The following is a 19,731-nucleotide window of genomic DNA, read 5'->3' as shown; positions in this document are numbered from 1 at the left end:
AGAATAGATACTGAAAAGAGATTCTAAAAAGTGAACAAACATGCCATTGGGTTGTTGTTTCAATGGTACAGTACAGTATCAGCATCTAAAATGCACAATATCTATGGGTTATAAATTAAGGCCCTTTCTTTAATATCAATAAAAGTTAGAGGGACTTTAAAAATAAGACCAGACTATAAGCATTCCAAGAATATGGACCAAAGGAAAATAAGGCTTTCTGTGGTTGTTAAGGTACTAACCAAGTCAAATCAAAGATATAGATAACCCCAAATGGTAAACAGAACAAGCCCTCTGAAGAACTCAATGCAGTATACAGTTTGTGTTTCATCATTCTTTCAACTTCACCAACTGTCCTTAAATGCAAATATGTCATGTTCTTCAAATGGAGTTGCCTGAGGGACGTAAAAAAAAAAAAAAAGTCTACATTTGCAACCTCTGAAAGTGGGAGGTAATTTTTTCAAATAAAAATTAGAGAACATGGAAGAAAGATGATTTCTCTCTATGTATAGTACTGTACAAAGGGAAAGCAGATGGGAAGGAGAGGAAGCAAAGGGAAAAATCAAAGCCTTGCATAGGTTTCTATCTTAGATTACTCAGTTTTTAAATTTTTATTAGGGGAAACAGCTGGACATGGAAGTTGAATATATATTTTTTCTCGAGACTAAGGAAAAATACTTAGCCAATTCTAAATGGTATAAAGGGATGCTATCAAGACAATAAAATATTCACTTGCATAAGTAGAGCTTTTAAAGTGCCTGCTGTTTTTAAAAGTGATTACAACCAGGGTATAAGCTCACGATGTTTGTGTCCCTCCCTCTAATTTGGTTTAACTTCCCCCTCAGTTGGTGAGAATACTAATAACTATAATTCATAGGTTTCTGTGCAGAATTAACCATATGTAGCCAGGCTAGGTAACACAAGTATGTAGTTGCAACTATTTGGGAGACTGAGGCAGGATAAGTGTCAATGCCTGCTAGGCTACAGAATGAGTTCAAGATCAGCTTGAATATCTTAGTGAGACTCTGTTACAGGACAACTGGATACAATGCAGAGATCAAGAGATCATGGGGAGCCCAGCCCCAGAAGATGCAACTAAGACCCGGGAACATCACAGAAGACAGGCAACCAGGATGTCTGCTGGGACACTTGTGTCTCCCAGATATGCATGCCTAAACAAGACCAGAATAATGGTCATATCAACAGATATACTAATGCAGGATGGGAAAATCTCAAAGTGGCTCATCCTTTGACAAAGAACTACAGGCAAGTAGCCACTTCCATGATTAGTTCCCTAGTTTGTTATATAATATCAACTAGTCAGCCCAGCATTTTCCATGCAAACAACAAAAAGACTCAGCAGGCTCTGCCTATATCTTTGTTGCATATGTACAACAATATTAATTTTAAAAAGGCCATTAGTTTGAGAGGGAGATGGGGTGGAGACATGGGAGTGGTGGGAAGGAGGAAAGAGAGGTGTAAGTGATGTAATTGTATTTTAATTAAAAAATTTATTAAATTTTTAAAGTAAAAGAGCTGGGTATATACAGCTGAGTGATAAGAGTATTTGCTTAGCTGGTATGGGAATCAAGGCTTAATCCCTAATACTAAAACAATCATATGTATGTACAAATATGCACATGAATATATTTATATGTACTTCAAAATTACTGATAGGCATACAGCTATCTGTGAATAAATATTACATTTTTTGACCCTTTACTCAACCTGGACCCTGACTAAGGTATTTTGGAATTTTTTCTCTAAAGAATTTGGGCAAACTGACAGTTGTCAAGAAAATAACCTATATTCTTTTCAAAACATTTACATACCCAGATCATTAGGTATTGAGAATTCTAAAGGAAAGAGCAATTAGCACTCATGCATGAAACATACAGTACCAGTTTTCTATAATCTTTATCTCTTTCAACTAGGAAGGAAATCAGCATCTTATTCAAGGATAATAGAACAAAAAGGACCAAGAAGATTTCTTTCGGGCTTATAACCCACCCCCTTTCCTTTCTTTTCCAGACACTCTTGTTATTAAGAATTCTTTTTCAGGGTTAGAAGTATGGCTCATTGGGTAAAAACACTAGGCACCTGAGTCCAGGGTCGGGGACCCACATGGTCAAAAGAGAGTGACTCCCAAAAGCATTCACTGAAGTCCACATGCATACCATGGCAATTACACACAGACACACAGAGAAACACACATATGCTAAATTTTCTTACAATTATTTTTAGAAAGAGAAAGTAGGTGGAATTTTCCTCTTTCAGATGTCTTTCACTAGATCTTACATATCAGTTCTCTAATGACTTTTCACTTGAAAATTTCTCTCTACTGAGAACCACAGTCTTCTGTTTAGTTAGAATTTAATATTTCAGTTTTGGCCTGTAGTTGGGATTTCAGAAGGCATCCAAAAGCATTTTCAATTTTCTTTTGCATGTACAATATATGTGAGCACAGGGACATGTTTAGTGCGCCTTCCATCTTGTTTGAGATGGAGTCTCTTCTAGTTTGTCACTAATGTCTCAAGCTAGTCTCTGTGAATTTATGGGAATTCTCCTGTCTCTACTCTTCTCACAGTAGGCGCATGCTTCTGCATCCAGCCTCTGTAGTATGTCAGCATCAGAACTGTCCCCAACCATGCATGGCAAAGGTTTTTAACCCACTAAACTCTCTGCCTAGCCCCACAGTTTTATTTTTAATAGAGCAGCTTATGAGGTACACTTAGCCCTTTGAGAGAGATGTACTTCTAAGAAAAATGTCCCGAGTTCTTTACATTCCTAGAGCTATATAATTTCAGAGCAGCTGATTAATACAATATAACAGGGCCTCGCTCGCTAGTCTCACTTGTCACTACATTTAATTTTCCAGAAGAGCTAGGTATTTAAAGAAACTGTGCCTTATGGCAATCTTATTGAATTTTCATCCACTTGAAGCTTGTTTTTACTCCCCGTGTTCCACTAAGCATCAAAATACACAAAAGAAGCAAGTCTGTGTGGTTTTTTTTTTTAATAGAACAAAATATTTTTTACTTAAGTGGTAAGTTTAAGAAAAGATTTCTCAACCTAAATTCTTTACATTTCAGTTCTTTGGATTATTGGATTTAGTTATTTGCTGTGTGGGCTGTCCTTGCATAGCAGAAGATTTCAAAGGATCCTGGCTATAACAATCCTTCAGAGGTACACTGGGGATATTTCAGGCATCGAGTAGGTAGAGGAGGCCAAAGATGCTACCAAAGCTCCAATTAAGCACAAAACAAAGCTCCACAATAGATAACCACCCAGTCCAAAGTGTCACTAACACAGGTTGTTACCCTCTCTCTGTTTATCTGATTATATAAACATAACATGCTGCCTGACAAATTCTAACACACAAAAAGAAAAGCCTCCGGATATAGACAAATGTCCCTTGCTTTAGTAGAAGCAGGGGGAGGCAAAATGACAACATAAGAACTGCTCCTCTACTAGAAATACTATATTGTGTCATCAGAGCTCATAATTGAGCTGAGATAGTGGCACATACCTGCAATTTCGGAACTCAAGAGGCTAAGAATGGAGGATTTCTTCAATCGTAAATAAGACAAGTTCAGGCTCCGTAATTAGTTCTAGGACAGCTTAGATTAGAGAAATGAAACCCTACATTAAACACACGCACACTACAAAAACCCCCAGTAAAACAAAACAAGACTAGGAATTATAATAAGCTTTAATCTTTATATTAACAAAACCTAACAAGTGAGGCAAATAATTATGGAATATTTTAAATCATGAGTTTTAAAGTGCAATTACAAAATTGGCCAGTGTCTTTACAATGAGGTCTGATTTCAACTGAATCTCAGCTAATGCCAAAGTCATCTCCGCATAGCTGCTGCCATTTACTGTCATATTAAGGTGCTTCAGTATCCTTTCTCTCTGAACTTTGCGCTTGGTCTGACGGATTTTGGCCCTTCTCCCTAAAAACGTCATGGCCCTATTATCTGTTCTCCTTGTTCTACAGCTATATCCACCGCTAACATACTCAAAGGCAGAGGTAGAAACTGAACAAAAGGTAACCAGTTCTGCCTCCAAAGTGGATGACAAATGATCAACTAAGAAATCCTCATTTTCGAACTTCACATATTTGAAGGAACATATTTCAGGGAGAACTTTGATGAGATGGTCGAGACACTGGAACAAAACTCCTTGGCTCCTGAAATAAAAAACAAGTGTGTATGACATGACTGTGACAACATAAAACAGCCACATGCAAAATGCTCTAGCAATCAATTAATATTTATTCATAAACACAAAGATCAATAGAATCAAAATGCATGCTTTGATTGATATTATATTCGTTATAGCAATACACGTGTCCTATGCCAATTAACTAGTAGCAATCAACCTACGGGCCAGATTATGTATCACTTGTTTGGTAACAACAGCAGCTTAGTATTTACTGAATATTCCCTATAGACATGGGGTAAATTCTAAAATAATTACTAGGTTCAAAAAACAAATAAAACAAAAACAAAAGACTAAAACAGACATTAATTTTCTATGCATTCAAACAATACCAAGCCATGACTGCAACCTGTCCCGGCACAGAGTTCTACACAGAGCTAATGTTTGTTTTTTGTTTGTTTGTTTTCAACATGGGGTCTCTCTTGTGTTGCCATGGCTGTCCTGGAACTCACTCTATAGACCAGGCTAGCCTTAAACTTCCAATAGAGCAGGCTAGCCTTAAACTTCCAGAAGTCTGCTTGCATCTGCCTCCCAAGTGCTAGAATAAAGACATACACCGCCCCCACCTGGCTTTGAGAGACTGTTATTAGACCACTCAGACACACAAATTTCTCTGAACTGGTTTGAACTGGATGTGCATTACCTGCAATATATTGTTAAAATTCCGTCAGATGCTGTTCTCTGCTCCCAGGATAAGAGTGCTCCACAATTTCGTAGCTTTTTATAAAGGTATATTTCTGTACATTCTTGAATTCTTTCACATTTCATGTGTTTCAAGAGCCATACCTTCATAAAATCCGGGGCATGGGTAGGTGATGTGACAGAGAAGGGGTACTTGGGCAATACTCCAAGAAGTGAAAAAAGATCCTCTGTATGTTCTACAAGAAAAACACAGCCCAAGTTCGAGCCTTAAATTCTGTCTATGAGCAACCATTTTTTAAATTTCTTCTGATTCAATTAAGTACACAACAACAAAAATGACCCCTCAAATTACCTACTGATTGCTTCTTCGGGAATGCCAGGAGGTGGTTCTTACTAAAAAGATCTTGTAGATTAAAATCAAGGTTGCCACAGACAATATAATCATGCACAGTAGTTTTAGGATTATCTCTGTCACTAATGTTTAGCAGCACAGTGCAACACAATTGGTTGAATACTAGAAGGGGTGAAAGAGACGTTACAGCAGTGATTATGCGTGTAGATGCTCCCTTGGATGACTGGCCGCAAAAAGAGCTTTCCTCTTCCACGCTACTAGAGATCAGCTTCATCCTTTTGATGGCTGGTCCTGCTTCCTTTGACAGCAAGTATGCTTCTGGAAAAGAATTCATACTCAAACTAACCACCTGACTTTGACACTTCACAAGATGAAAACTGCACCTGTTGCCTTGACTCATGATCAGTGATAAAGTCATCTCATTAGATCTGTGGGGGAAAAAAAGAATTTGGTTTATTGTACATGGTTTTTTTTTAATCAAATAGATGATTAAATGTTTACAAAAACAACAAAACAGTCATTCCCTCCTTCCTTGGAATAATCATTTCAAGGCAAAATATTTCAAGTATTGGGAGGAAAAGCCTCAGAAATTTGAAGAATCCAGTGACCTCTCCTGGGTAGGCCCAACCCCACACCCAAGAGGAGCTGGCCAGAATAAACTAGGCTTGCTGGTTTTTTGTTTTTAAAAATGGGAGCAGAGATAACATCAAGTTGGGTAGGGAGGGAAGTGGAAGCTGATGGGGAAGAGTTGAGGGAGGAGGGTTAATATGATGACAATACATTGTATGAAATTATCAAGGAATAAATAAAATAATATTAAAAATAAATGAGAAGAAACTAGTCACTTTTAAGTTCTATAGTAATAATTTAGAGTAAAAAACCTTTAACATAAAATATGAAAATACTTCTGTCTTACACTCTCCTGAGTAATTGAAAATCCAACATAAATATAGATTATTTCTTATCTTTCAGAAATTCTTCTCTGATGTACGTTTATTTAGGCACATTCCAATTCTATCAACATTATCAAGGAATGGTGACACACCCAAAGAGGAAGCTGCATGACTTACTGAACTATACTAAAAATTACTCAAAGAACTTTAAAGAAACAACTTATAATAGTCATACTGTTGATATTATGATTCTCTGAATATCATACATAGATTACACAATGAAGAAAACAGCAATTTTGTTGGCATAGCGGAGAACTCAGGGAGAAATGGAGATACAAGACTGGTAGTGATAAGACTATGAATATTGAGTTTTTAGTCCGAATTGAAAGTATCAGCATGGATTTCTGTTGGGTTTTATTATTAAGAACAATACTCCACAGTCAAGTGATGAACCAAAGATAGCTCTCATCTCCACACATAAAGAAATACGCAGAAACAACAATCTACCCAGGTCCCAGCAAGCTCCACGTTAAGTCCAGGCTTCTATGGCTAACCACAAAGCACAATATTTAAGGCTGTAATGTAAGTATGTAACTACTGAGGAGCGAGGGGCGTTGCTTTATACGGTTATTCTGGCTGCTAAATCCCAAAGCACTTTTACATGCTTCCTGATGAAAGAAGGCACCATCTATGAAGTACAAACCCTTAGCATAAATTCCAATGTCACTCTGGCTCAGCCTTTCGATCACACTTCTGATTTTGAAAAAAAATAAAGGTGACAGGGAAACACGTAAGGGGATTAGCACAGCATGAAATCAGTAAAGTCAGCCCATAGGACTTTACAGGGGGAAAGGCAGAGTTTCAAAATATACATTACATGAAGAAACAGCACACATATTCAGGTTTGCAAAACTTGTATCCTAGAAAATAGATGCACCTAAGTCACCACGTGAAACAAAAAGCCCAAACCCTATATGGTCCATCGCCTAAACATCTTAGAAGTCAGTCAACAAGCAGGCATAGTAACACACACTTGGAACCCTGTAGCTGCAATAGCTGGGACATGAGAATCAAGAGTTTGAAGCCAGGGTGGGCAAAACAGGGATCTAGATCAACTTAGGCTACAGAGGAAGATCTTGTCTCGGGAAACCAAAAGAGACTCACTGAAACAAGATTAAGTGGAAGCCAATCACTAAGTAAGTTGCTTGGACTCCATTACTGTTAGGACAGTTGAATCTACATACTAGCAGAATCATTCCAACCTTTTCTTTCTCTGCATGCACATTTGTGGATCCCCAGTATGGTGGAAACAGCAGATATTATTTTCCTCTCTATGGATTCTAGCCCAAAGGAGAAAAATCCACTATTATTAGAGACTGTTATTTAACGAGAAAGATAGCAAGTGTGAATTGCAATGTCTCATACAAACCAAATTTCAAAAGCTCAAAATGAAAACAAATAGATCATTAATATTTTTTTTGTCCTGAGTATTATGTTGAAATGAAACTTTGGGCAGAAGGGAGCCAATCAAATATTGAAATTAATTCCACTTGCTTTCTTTCAATTTTTAATAAGGCTACTGGAACAATTAAAATTGCACGTGCCTTGAGCGGATGTCTACTAGGCAGTGCTGGTATCCAGCATCCCTGTGGCATTATTACATGAAAATGTACTTACTCCTTCAAAGATGTGACTTTTGCGCCCACAACTAAGTCATCATCGAGTACATGGCACCAGGTCTGCTCTACAATATGTTCTGGCTCTGGAATATTGTCTGGTAAGTTTTCCTCAGGGGTAAGGACACTGTCTTCACCTTCATCACAGAAAGGAACAAGACTGTCCTTAAAGAAAAATGTTAAAATAGATGACTAAAAAAGAAAAAAAATACACTGACTCACTGAAATGTATATAAGGCACATGTGCTTTGTAGCTTTATGGCTTGATAAAACATGCTGGCCTTGGGAACCATAGACCACATCCTTCCGAAGATAGCCATGAATACAGCCCAATATGTTTGTAGATGATTGCACCATATTGCAATGTCAATAGGCTAGACACCACAGAAGCTTTTTAAAATAAATTATAATAGGGCATAATAATAAATAATGAACATAATAAAATAACTTAAAAGTTAGAGGTTACATATAACTTACTAAAATAAAATTCATGAAGCAATTGTATACTCAGGTCAAGAATCCCAGCCTGAGTGGAAGAAGACTTATCCAATATAGAGCCAGTAGGGACATAAAACTGGACTTTAATAAAGTTTGACAATATACACCGCAAGTATGGTGAAAACAATCCAGTATGTGACTTGCACTGAGCTCAAGATCTGAACTTCTGCATTAATAAAACTAACTAAATTATCCTTTTATGGGTAGTTTATAGAATTCTGCTGAAGTTTTATCATTACTCTCCTGACCATTCTCAAGTCATTTCCATAAACACAGGATTACAATTTGAATAGAATGCACAGGGTTAGGAGAAATAACTCTTACTCATTGAATCGATTACTTTGATGTCTAAGTACCATCTGTGCGTCAATACATTAAACCCTCATAATAAGCAGAGTAGCCTTTGCCAGTTGTAGTAGTCTCTACATTTTACACCTAAGACAAATGAGCTAGAGAGGTTGAGTAACTTGTTTGAAGTCACACAGCTACAAAGTGGTAGAGCTGGCTTTGAACTGAAATAGACCAATAAAATATTGAGCTCCTGAAACCAGTGTTTTTTAATATTATGAACATTGCTTGGTTACTCTTCTTTCCAATCCAATAAGCAATATTTTCTACTTTATTCTAATTTAAATAAATTCCTTCAATAATCGTACATTGTCAATTGATTAAATGACAATTAAATTTAAAAAAAAAAAAGAAATCACATGATTAAGTTTACCTGTTCTAACATAACCTCTTCGTCACTTGGCATACTGTCACCTTTCCCATAAACTGCGTTTAAAAGAGCCTTCCAAGACTTGGCAATAAATTTATCCTTTAAAGAGATATGCTCCTGGATTTTGTTAAGAAAAATAAAAGAATTCTGTAAAACAAAAAGAAAAAAAAGTCACTCACAATTTCAACAGGACGTATTGTAAGTCCAGGAAGTCCTTCCTCCAGATAACCTCTACAGAGAACCCTTGCAGAGAAAAGCTCTTTTGTTTATAGACTGTTACTCTTAACAAGAGAGTTACTTTGTGTTCACAGCAGGATTCTAGAAGTAACTGCTATGGAGTTTAGTCACTAAGTTGAGAATCTCCATACAGTAGTATCCATTTTATTGCGGAGCTAGTAACACATACCACTCTGAATAAAACCGAGGCCTCACAACATTGTTACATTTATAAAACAAAACAACAAAACCTCTTTTTCTTTTTGAAAGAACTTGTTTCAAAACAGTGTTTAGATGAGTAAAAACATCCTGAATAGAAAAGTTAACCTGAAGTTTGAAAGTCTGTTCATATACTTTTTACAACAAAAATGTAAAGGTAAGATATAGTGATATTCATAATTTGCCTTATTTTGTTTTGTCCTGCTATACTCTATGTTAGCATTCTAAGCTCTGCTCTACAGCTACCTGGCAACAGCCAGGTAAGCTCCTCCCCACAGTTACCTGGCAACAGCCAGGTAGGCCTGACCCACTATTAGAGGGGCTGCTTGCCCCCTCCTCCCTCTCTTGGTCTCTTGCTCCTCCCTTGCTCTTTTCCTGCTTGCCTTCCCATTTCTCTCCCCATTCCCTTCCCCCCTCTTCACTCATGGCCGGCCTTTACTCTCTCCTCTCTGCTCTGCTACCCTCTTAACTCCTTTCCCTATGCCCTGAATAAACTCTGTTCTATAGTATACTGAAATTGTGGCTGGTCCCTCAAGGGGAAGGGATGCCTTGGCATGGGCCTGCTAAGGCACCGCCTTCCCCCATACCTTACCACACCCCCATAGAACATACTCTCCTCTTTTTTATAAACACAACCCTCTACTGACAAAAACAAACAAACAAAAAAACAAAAACAAAAAGAAAACTCTGCTAAGAACTACTGAAGAAACTAACTTTGGCTCAGAACAGGGCATAGAGCGATATATCTTTTACTGTACAAGATTCTTAGATTTTAGCTCTAAGGATGAAAATAATCGTGGACTATGCTTTGCTACTAAAGCAGTTTTGTCATTTGGATTGACTTAAGTTGTTTCATTTAGATAGACATGTGAGACTGTTTAAATATTAATACAGTTTCCAATAAAATGTTCTACCATATTTCAAAAACTTTTTAGCTTTTACCTCATTACAAAGTGTGTAATGTGTCTAGTTAATATTTTGAAGCATCTCAGGTTGGCCTAGCTCTCCTGGCTTCAGACTGCTCATACTCTATCACTCATATACTTGGGTACTTATAATTTAGGTGGGAGGAGATGTACCTATTCAAGGTGGGCTGACTGAAAATGAACCACCTGAAACTAACACTGGCCTCTATCTGGTTTTCTCATCCTGTCCCCTGTGTTCCAGGACAAAAATAGCAAATCTCTAGTTTCAAATATTGTGAAGCTTGGTTATTAAACCATAAAACTAAACCAAGCTCACTGTATGAAATATAATCAATATCAAAGGGTTCCTAGTCGTCTTTTTGTAGACAAATAATCCTGGAACCAATAGATTGCTTACCTTTCCAGAATTTTCCCACATATGGTAAGAACTGTTTTCTTTTATCTCCTTTCAACCAGAAATCCAAACCAAACCCTGACATAGGAACAGACTGCCCTACTTGACACTGAGCCCTGCTTTAAAATTCCTTATTGTGAACTCTACTACACAGTCCCCAAATGGCACAATTTGGAAAAGTGTGAAGTCTAAAAATGCAGTCAGCACCCACAAAATTTCATCCAAGTAAATGTATAGATTCTAGGAGCTGCAGGAGAGGCCTGAACATTTTTTTTTTCTTTCTAGGAGTCAACACTACCCTGGAGTCTTACCGGAACTTTGCTTTGCCTCTGAATTTTAGCACATTTTCTCCATGTTCCTGAGGAGAGTTTTTAGGCTTATATTGTTTCTGACCATTGCCTCAATTGGACAATTGTGTGTCCATCAGCTTTTAAGGTTGCTCATGCTGTCCCTAACAGCTGTCGATGTTCCTTTTTAGTGTTTGACACCATTCCAGCCTATGATTACACTGAACTTCTGGTGACTAGCATTTGTGTTGTGTCTACTTGTGGGACATCATGAACAATGACATCAACATTTGCTACATACGCAATCGTCTCTTCCTGGTGTGGGTCCTCCATGTTCTTCCCTGCTAACAACTAAGTTGATGCAATGGACTCTATAGTTTTTTAACTCTGAGGCATTTAATCTTTCTGGGTCTGTAGATTTCATCCCGTGTAAAATGAGAAGTAGGGGAAGAACAGTCACTAAAAGAATTTCCACTTTCCAGATAACCCGGCTTCTTTTGTCAAGTTGACAAAAAGATTAATGAACACATGATCTGTGAGGGTATTTCCAAGAATAATAACTAAAGGGGGCATGGGAAACTCTGGATGTGACAGAGCATCACCCTATAGGCCAAAAGAGGAAAAAGAAAGATGCACATTAACCCAGGTATACTCTGGTTCATGGCTACCATGAGATGGGTGGCTGTGTTCCACCATGCCCCTCCTGTCCCAATATGCTGCTTCATCTGAAGCCCTAAGCAACTGCTGCTGGCCAGGCAGGGACTGAATTCTCTGAAACTGGTATCCAAAGAAATCCCTTCCTTAGAGCAGTGGTTCTCAGCCTTCTTAATGCTTCGTCCCTCTAAAACAGTTCCTCGTGTTGTTGGTGACTCCCAACCATAAAATTATTTTGTTCTAATTTCCTAACTGTAATTTCGCTACTGTTAGGAACTGTAATGAAAAAAAAATTCAGATATGCAGGGTTATCTGATATGTGACTCTCAAAGGCATTTTAACCCACAGGTTGAGAACTGTTGCCTTGGACATTATGTTAGGAATGTTGTCAGTAATGAAAACTAACAGAGTGCTATATGGCTGGTACATTTAGCTAAAAGCAGTAATTCTTTTACAGGGACTTTGATGGTTGGTCTGACTTAGTCTCATCTATGCTGGCGTGGAAGTTGGTATATACTGACCTTAAACTCTTATTTCTCTCAAGTGCTGTGGATACAGGCATGTGCTACTATGCCTGGCTTTTGTAGAGAATGTCATTAGGAAGAAGATGAGAGTAGACTGCTACTTGTTTAATGTGCTCTAAGTCACTATATTCATTGCTCCTCTAAGAGACACACTAAAACATACTACTGATCTTTTACACCACAATGCTTCCAAAACTGGGCTTCTTTGATTTTTGTTCATAGAGCTTGTCAACCCTACTAAATCCTAGAACAAAATGTTATCGTTTCTAGACAACATACTTATATGTAGCATCACAATAGTTTGTGCTATTATTTTTGAGACAGGTCTTGTATTGACTCAGCTGTCCTGGGACTGTGTATAGACAAAGGTGGACTCAAAATAACAATTACCCTGCCTCACCTTTTCAAGTGCAAAATCACAGGCCTAAAACACCACAATCTACCTTCATGGTATTAATTGGTTTTTTACATCTGTGCCCCAAACATAGAGTTCTCTAAAATACCCCTTTTGTCTAAACACAGAGCTGCTTAATCCCACAAGCATGTTTCTTTCAATGCTATGTGCTTCAGTTAGAGCTCGTTAATGAAAAAAAACAAAACAAAACAAAAACAAACTCAGAGGTAACCAGGGAACAGAGACACTAACGTATAATTGGCCTTCCAGTGCTGGAAGCACCAAATAATAATTTTCGTGCTCCTCTTCAGCCAAAGGGTCTTCACAGCAATCCAGTGGTTTGGTCTAATGACAGAAAACAGCAACACAAATTGTGAAATAAATTGAAAATTCAGAGGATAAAAAAATAAAAAAAAGCAAACCAGATTTACCCAAAGGACAGTTCCTCATGAAAAAAGAAATAATGTGTTTTCAACATCTGGAAATTAGGCAAGTATCACTGTGGGCCCTACTGTTACCACCTCAAATTTGTATACTGTATCACAAAGTATCAGCTCATTACTTTCCAGAAACCCTAGAGCAAAGAACAAGTATCTTCACTGTACAAACAAACAGACAGAAAGACAGACAGAAAACCATTGGCAGAGATTCCCATTCTGCTTAGAGCTGAAACTTCGGGGAGAATAATCCACCTTGTGATAAAAGTTTCAAGGTTGCTTCACCTCTTCCTTGTACTTTAAAGCATTTATGGCATTCATTCCATTTGTTTATTTCACAGCACGTGTCCTGGCGTGTATGTGGAGGTCAGAGGACAACCTGTGGCCGTCAGCTTTCTCCTGCCACGTAGGTTCCAGGCATACAACTCTGGTCATCAGGCCCTCATCACTAAGCCATCTCACATCACCCCTTTCCTCTTTTCAGAAGGAGCTCCATGCTCTTTTATTCCTTCACCAAGGCAATACTGCTTACTGGTACAAAATGGTATTTCAGAAGCAAAATACAGCACTACTGACATTTGAGTGACCATTAGGTATGCCATATGTAAACAAGTTTATATAAAAAAACATGATCAATTTATATAACATTTGTTGAGAAGGATAACATATAAAAGATTCACTGATATAATTTTAGAACTTTAAAGTATGAAATCATAACTATTTCAATAGAGTACTATTTCAATAGAGGAGTAAGCATTTAAGTACTAAAATGACTATAATTTATATATATTATATCTCTCTATATGTATCTCATATTAAGTATATAACATACTTAGTATATTAAAATAAACAATATAAAACATATATCATATATCTATATACATATACTAACAACCATACTACATAAACAGAACTTACTGAATACCATATTTTGACAAAATCTGTTACTGTAAATGAGGTCAGCTGATCTGCATCCAGAGAGTCCTCAAAAACGACCAGTACTTGTTCAGTTCCAACTCCAGCAAAGTCATTCACCAGTACTAAGCTAAGTTGTTCCCACTTAGCAACAACCTGAAAGAAAGGCAGCATTACAGGAAGAATACAGAAAAAAAAAAAAAAAAAGAAATGTAAACCAACTGGTAAGTCTTTTTGTTCCACACAGTTTTAAACTGTTAACTTCATTCTTACAAATGACCAATGAAAGTAGCACTATAAACGCTAAAGATAAAGCTACTATAGATCCAAAACCAAATACTGAGATATTAACGTCATATTTTGTCAGAGCTTATCTAAAGGCTTTTATCATCTCAATTTCTATATTTAAAATCTTATGATCTGTGTACAAATTCAATCACTTCCCATAACTAACACTTTGGGAAGCCTAGCATTTAGCATGAGTAAAACTGTAGTAAAGAGTCTTTTCTACAGCATGGTTAATTTAAGGACGACCTATTTCCCATAAGCCTCCGTTGATATGCTGTTTACAATCAGACCAATTTCCTGAGGAAGTCAGTATCCCTGATAATTGAAAGGTGATGAACTTAACAGCTTTACCCCAGTGGTGGTGGAAGAGGCACTGTTATTATCAGGGATAAACAGCAGGACACCTAGAAGCATTCTACCTAAATAGAATGATCTGTTACATTTAAAATAGAATAGCAGACGAGGAGTTTAAAATAGATTTCTTAAAGGTCCGTAGAGCTAAAGGCTTTTAACACAAGTATCAGATCACCTCCCTTAGGCATAATAGCTCAACTTCCCACTTAGAATCCAAGGAACATAGACCTGTTACCTAGATGACCGGGGAAGGTGGATTATGCCTCAGAAGAGTGTAAATAGGGCACTTCAATCTACATAATAAAGTACCAACCCTGATCCTACAGTACTGCGTTCTAAAGCTGTGATTCTCCACTTGTATAGGGAGGTGGCATATCTGAAAACCCACACGCCTTCCCACAATTCCGGGGCATAATGAACTACAGAAAGAAGACACTGACAATCAAAATCCGTTTCATGTGTTCAGCTCATGTGTAGCAGTCATGCTGGGGAGATTTTATGGCTGTAGATCCTAACTTTCCTAGGGTTCCTAGGGCATTTAAACACCAAAGAACTTATCCATGAATGTACAAGCATATTTGCAATGACTCTTTCAAGCACTGCTATTTAATACAAGTAGAACTGAACCAAAAATGGGAAGCACATATATAATTTTAAACTTTCAGTAAAAAGGTAAAGATAATTTTAATATAGTCACCTTTCAGTGTAAGTGGAAGATTCACTCCTAAACCCTCTCTAGATTAAAAAAAATCTGTTGATTTTTATTGGTATAGAATTTGTATATAATCAGCCAAGCATGGTGGTGCATGGCTTAAGTTCCAGCACTCAGGAGACAGAGGCAGATGGATATCAGAATTCAAGACCATCCTAGTCTACAAAGTGTATTCCAGGATAGCCAGGGCTACACAGAGAAACTCTGCCTCAAAAAAATCAATAACAAGAACAACAACAATAATAATACCCACATTCTGCCACATACTATAAAACATCTAGATTATTTAAGATGTCAAATACAATGAAAATTCAACATTACAGTGGTTATACTGAACTAGATAGGGAATAGGGACAAGGAAAGAGTTTATATATATTCCATAAAACCCCAGTTTGTGTCAAATGTTTTAAATCTGCAGTTGGCAGAATCAATGTATGTAGAACACTTAGATATGGAAGGCTGGTTATCTAACCTAGAATATTCAGAACATTACCATTTCAAGTCAATATAATCAATTAGGAATCACAATATTTTCCTGCATTTTTACTACATCCTTTCTTTCAAAGACAGGATTGTATTAGTTCAGCCTTGGTTTCCCCACTGTTGAGATGTGGCACCATACCCAGTCCTTTACTAAGTCTGAAATCTCAGATTGAATTCATATTATTAATACATTTTAATTCTGAGCACTCACATCTCAAATACTCAATAACTCCATAGGGCTGGTGGCTATATTAGACAGTACAACTACAAAACATATGAATCTTCTATTGAAAAATACAAATATCTGTGCATACCTGACAATGGGCTCAAATTTGAAATGTTCACTAAACAGATTCTTGTCAAAACTTACAGGTACAGTTTCCACTTGAGAGAAAGCCTAAGAGAAAATGTAGTCCTATCACTGAATTAAATACCCCTGGGGCTTTTATGAAGGGCTTGTCTGGGAGCAAATGCAGTATTGAATGACTTAGATTTTCATTATTCACTTGAGTTGATGCTCATTTGTATTTTTGTAAGCTACTCAATTCCTTCCTGGAATAATGTAGACTGAACAAATTCAGGGCTAACACAAGGAAAAAGTCTATATGGGGACAAAACTGCTATTAAAAGGATAATTTTATAATTTAATAAAGTATTCATTCTATTAATCAAAAACCTCTCACACATGGCCATAAATAGTATAGGCTCAGAGTTCAATATTAGCAAATGTTCCATTCCATTTTTAATTCCACCATATGTATTGTTTTGCCTTAATTGCTAAGTATAATAGTTCAAATATAATTACTGTACTTCCTCTAACTTAGGCATTCCAATATGGTTATACTAATAAAAATTATAGTTATAATAAAAGGACAAATAAATATAATTAAAGTTATACATTTATGCATCCAAACTCAAAGCCTTTATGACTTCAAACACCAAGGCCCCAAACCACTATCAGGTAGAATACAGACAACTTTAAGAAAAAAAACAAACAAAACAAAATGGGCTGGAGAGATGGCTCAGTGGTTAAGAGCACTGACTGCTCTTCCAGAAGTCCTGAGTTCAATTTCCAGTAATCACATGGTGGCTCACAACCTTCTATAATGGGATCTATACCCTCTTCTAGTGTGTCTAAAGACAGCTACAATGTACTCCTATACATTGAAAAACAATGAAAAACATAAAAAGAAGAATCATCTACAAAGACTAATGATTAAAAACTGACTAACAAAATGGAAATGCTTAGAAAGTCTAGAAACCGTTGAGCATGATGGTAGCACAAAGCTGTAAAACTAAGACTCAGGAGGCCAAGAATGCGGACTGGAAAATTTACAGATCCAGTTGTTTCAAACAAAACAAAACAAAACAAAAACAAAATAAAGCAAAATATAAGAAAAGCCCAAGATTACAAACAGAACTATTAGAAGAGTGAGATTAAGCCCCATACCTTAAATTTCTTTTCTGAAACAGCACAAGCCTTGGATGGGAATGACACGATGAAAAATCGGTTTCTTTTCCCTGCATCTAGAATCTGAACTGAATGGGGACCTGGAAATGGAAGCTGACATGCTCTTACAGGAATGCCATTTTGAAACAAAATGAGCTGATTCTTTCGAGTCAGGGCAATCAGAGATGTTCTTAACTGGTGGTCAACCATCTCAGCCGCACAGACATGCACGTGAGTTACCATAGTACTGTAAGCAAGAGGGATCAGGTAACCATTGCTTAACATTTCTTGACTTTTAAGAGCATATGCACAAAGGCTGGAATTGGAAAATTCATAATCTGATTCTGAAAGCTTTTGGGTACATTTATCCTCAGATGGTTCTGCTAGCCCCAAGAAACCTAGGCCAAAATTTTCAATCTCACCGATCCACTCAATAGAGGAAAGCATAACGGATATATTAGTAACTTTCCCAATTTCGGAAGAGATATAGAAGAACTGGTTGAGATACTGCCAAAACACTATAGGGCCGTCAAAGATCTTTGTGTTCTCATCCAATGCATGGTTTAGTTCAAAACTCAAAAGTCTCTCCAATCTGTTGAGATTGTGAAGAAACACTATATAATATTTGAAAGCTTTACTATTGTACTTTCTACATTGTATCAAAATGCAAGGAAGGTTAATTCTAGTTCTGAAATCTGACACACAGTTACAAGACAGAATTTTTAAATGAGACTCTTTCTCGTTGATGTTTAAACAAACAGTGGATATTAGAAGGAATGTACTAGTCTCTCTGTCAAACATCATCCTTTTGACACCTAAGACCAATGGGTCTGTAGGCGTTTCTAAATCTGCAAGCTCTCCTCGGGACAACTGAAAGACAAGGATTTCCCCATGATAGCACAAGAACTTTGCTTGCTCATTAAATGGCATTGCTTGTTTGCCAGCTACGCTAATGCATCAAGTCTCTGTGTTGATCCAGTTCCAAATGCAAGTGGATTCCAGTTGAGGCCTTTAATCCTAAAGAAAAAAAAAAGAGAGAGAGAGAGAGAGACTAAATAGAACAGATACAGAATGAAACAAATGTTGTTAGAAACTTACTGATCACATGCTAGCTAATAGATCTTAGATGTTCTCTTTAAAGTACCTTCTGTCAGAGAAATGGGTAAAGGTGCTTAGCTGTGCATGTCTGAATAAGTGGGAGGAGCAGAGTTCACTAGGGAAAAAAACAAACAAACAAACAAAAAACAACCCTGATACAGTGATGTGCCCTGCGATCAGTGTATTCCTTTCCTGAGATGGGAGACAGAGACACCCCCTCCTAAAAGCCCACAGGAATTATAAAGCTGCAATATGCAAAGCAGCAGCAGAAATTAGAAAGACTCTGCCTCAGCAGAGTAGAAGGTAAGAACAACTCCAGAAAACTATCCTGTGACATTCATCTGTGTACCATGCACTCGAGAGGGCACACACATTCGCGCACCCCCCCCCCCGCCCCGCAATGTGGGTACAATGAACAACTAATTTATGAAACAGATGAGTACAGATTTTAACCCAGCAATGAACTGAAATGTGTTTCTTTGGCAACTGCATCTCCAACCTATTACCTGTGATCTACATCCCCAGTGCCTGGGAAAACGTTTTCTCTAATTTACAGTACAAGTGGTCTTCAGTATTGGTCAATTTTTAAGAAAGGCAGCATTGTTATGTTCAACTAAACCACCAAAGCTAGTAGTTTCTTGTAGTACTTTATAAATCTAAGCTTTTACCAGTCTTGGCAATGTTTGCATTTCACCCTGGATAAGTATTGCGACCTGTCCTGCAAGCTTGGCAGCATCGTTGGCTTTTCCCCATTAAAAATCCGATACAGTCCCATTCTAGAGCTGTGACACCCACAAATGTCACTTACATGGCAGGAACAAGAGTCTACCCCCACCTCGTTAAGAACAAGTAACTCAAAATAACATCTTTCCTTTTAACTTTCTATAACCACTTAACTCAGAGTTCAAAGACGGTTGCCTTGTGAGCGTCTCCCAGTCCACAACTGTGGTGGTTATACCTGTAATCTGGATCAGAGAGACAGACACAGAAAACTCATACCTGAGAGGGGAGGCCAACCTGGGCTACAGACAAAGTTGCCAGCACTATAAAGCCAGACACCACAGCCAAAAGAACCTTAACAGAAATAATCGCCAAATATAGCGAATACTCACAATGCAAGTTATCTGCGAGCAGTCAGGAGAAAACCAAACCAAAACAAAACCAGTTCTCCAAGGCTACCAAATTGCCACGTTCCAGTTGCACCAAGTGACTCCAAACCTCCCGCCCGCGCATTGCACGCTGGGACAACCGGCCCAATAGTTGCCTGAACAACTCAGGCGGCAAAGCCTGCAGGAGGTGGTAGCCAGAGGGGACCTGAGAGGGGCGGAGCCTCCGAGTGGTGGAAGCAAATGGCCAGCTGAGCTGTAGGGGCTGAGC

The 19,731-nt window shown here is 37.7% G+C and overlaps 1 protein-coding gene across 1 annotated transcript; it reads right to left on the bottom strand.

The window, feature by feature from the left end:
• Window positions 1-3,690: 3,690 nt before the first annotated feature.
• Fancb (FA complementation group B) lies at window positions 3,691-19,685 on the bottom strand. The gene is made up of 9 exons (XM_021153675.1): window positions 19,467-19,685; window positions 17,257-18,273; window positions 13,973-14,125; window positions 12,870-12,962; window positions 9,007-9,150; window positions 7,789-7,952; window positions 5,219-5,646; window positions 4,868-5,102; window positions 3,691-4,192 (listed from the first exon to the last, which is right to left on the bottom strand). Exons 2-9 carry the CDS (start codon window positions 18,184-18,186, stop codon window positions 3,778-3,780), a joined length of 2,562 nt encoding a protein of 853 aa, XP_021009334.1. The 5' UTR covers window positions 18,187-18,273; window positions 19,467-19,685; the 3' UTR covers window positions 3,691-3,777.
• Between the last annotated feature and the right edge of the window lie 46 nt (window positions 19,686-19,731).

Source organism: Mus caroli, chromosome X, assembly GCF_900094665.2.
Source record: "Mus caroli chromosome X, CAROLI_EIJ_v1.1, whole genome shotgun sequence".
Lineage (NCBI taxonomy): Eukaryota > Metazoa > Chordata > Mammalia > Rodentia > Muridae > Mus > Mus caroli.
The sequence above is the reverse complement of the archived record's forward strand: the minus strand, read 5'-3'. Positions and strand labels throughout refer to the sequence as shown.

Bases quoted from the DNA above. Each gene is read 5' to 3' on its own strand.
- Fancb (XM_021153675.1), bottom strand. From the start codon at position 18,186: ATGCCATTTAATGAGCAAGCAAAGTTCTTGTGCTATCATGGGGAAATC. The intron at 12,963-13,972 runs GTAAGTTCTGTT...TTCTGTCATTAG, and splicing joins TTGTCAAAATATGGTATTCA to ACCAAACCACTGGATTGCTG. The intron at 9,151-12,869 runs GTTAGTGTCTCT...TTTGTTTTACAG, and splicing joins CACTGGAAGGCCAATTATAC to AATTCTTTTATTTTTCTTAA.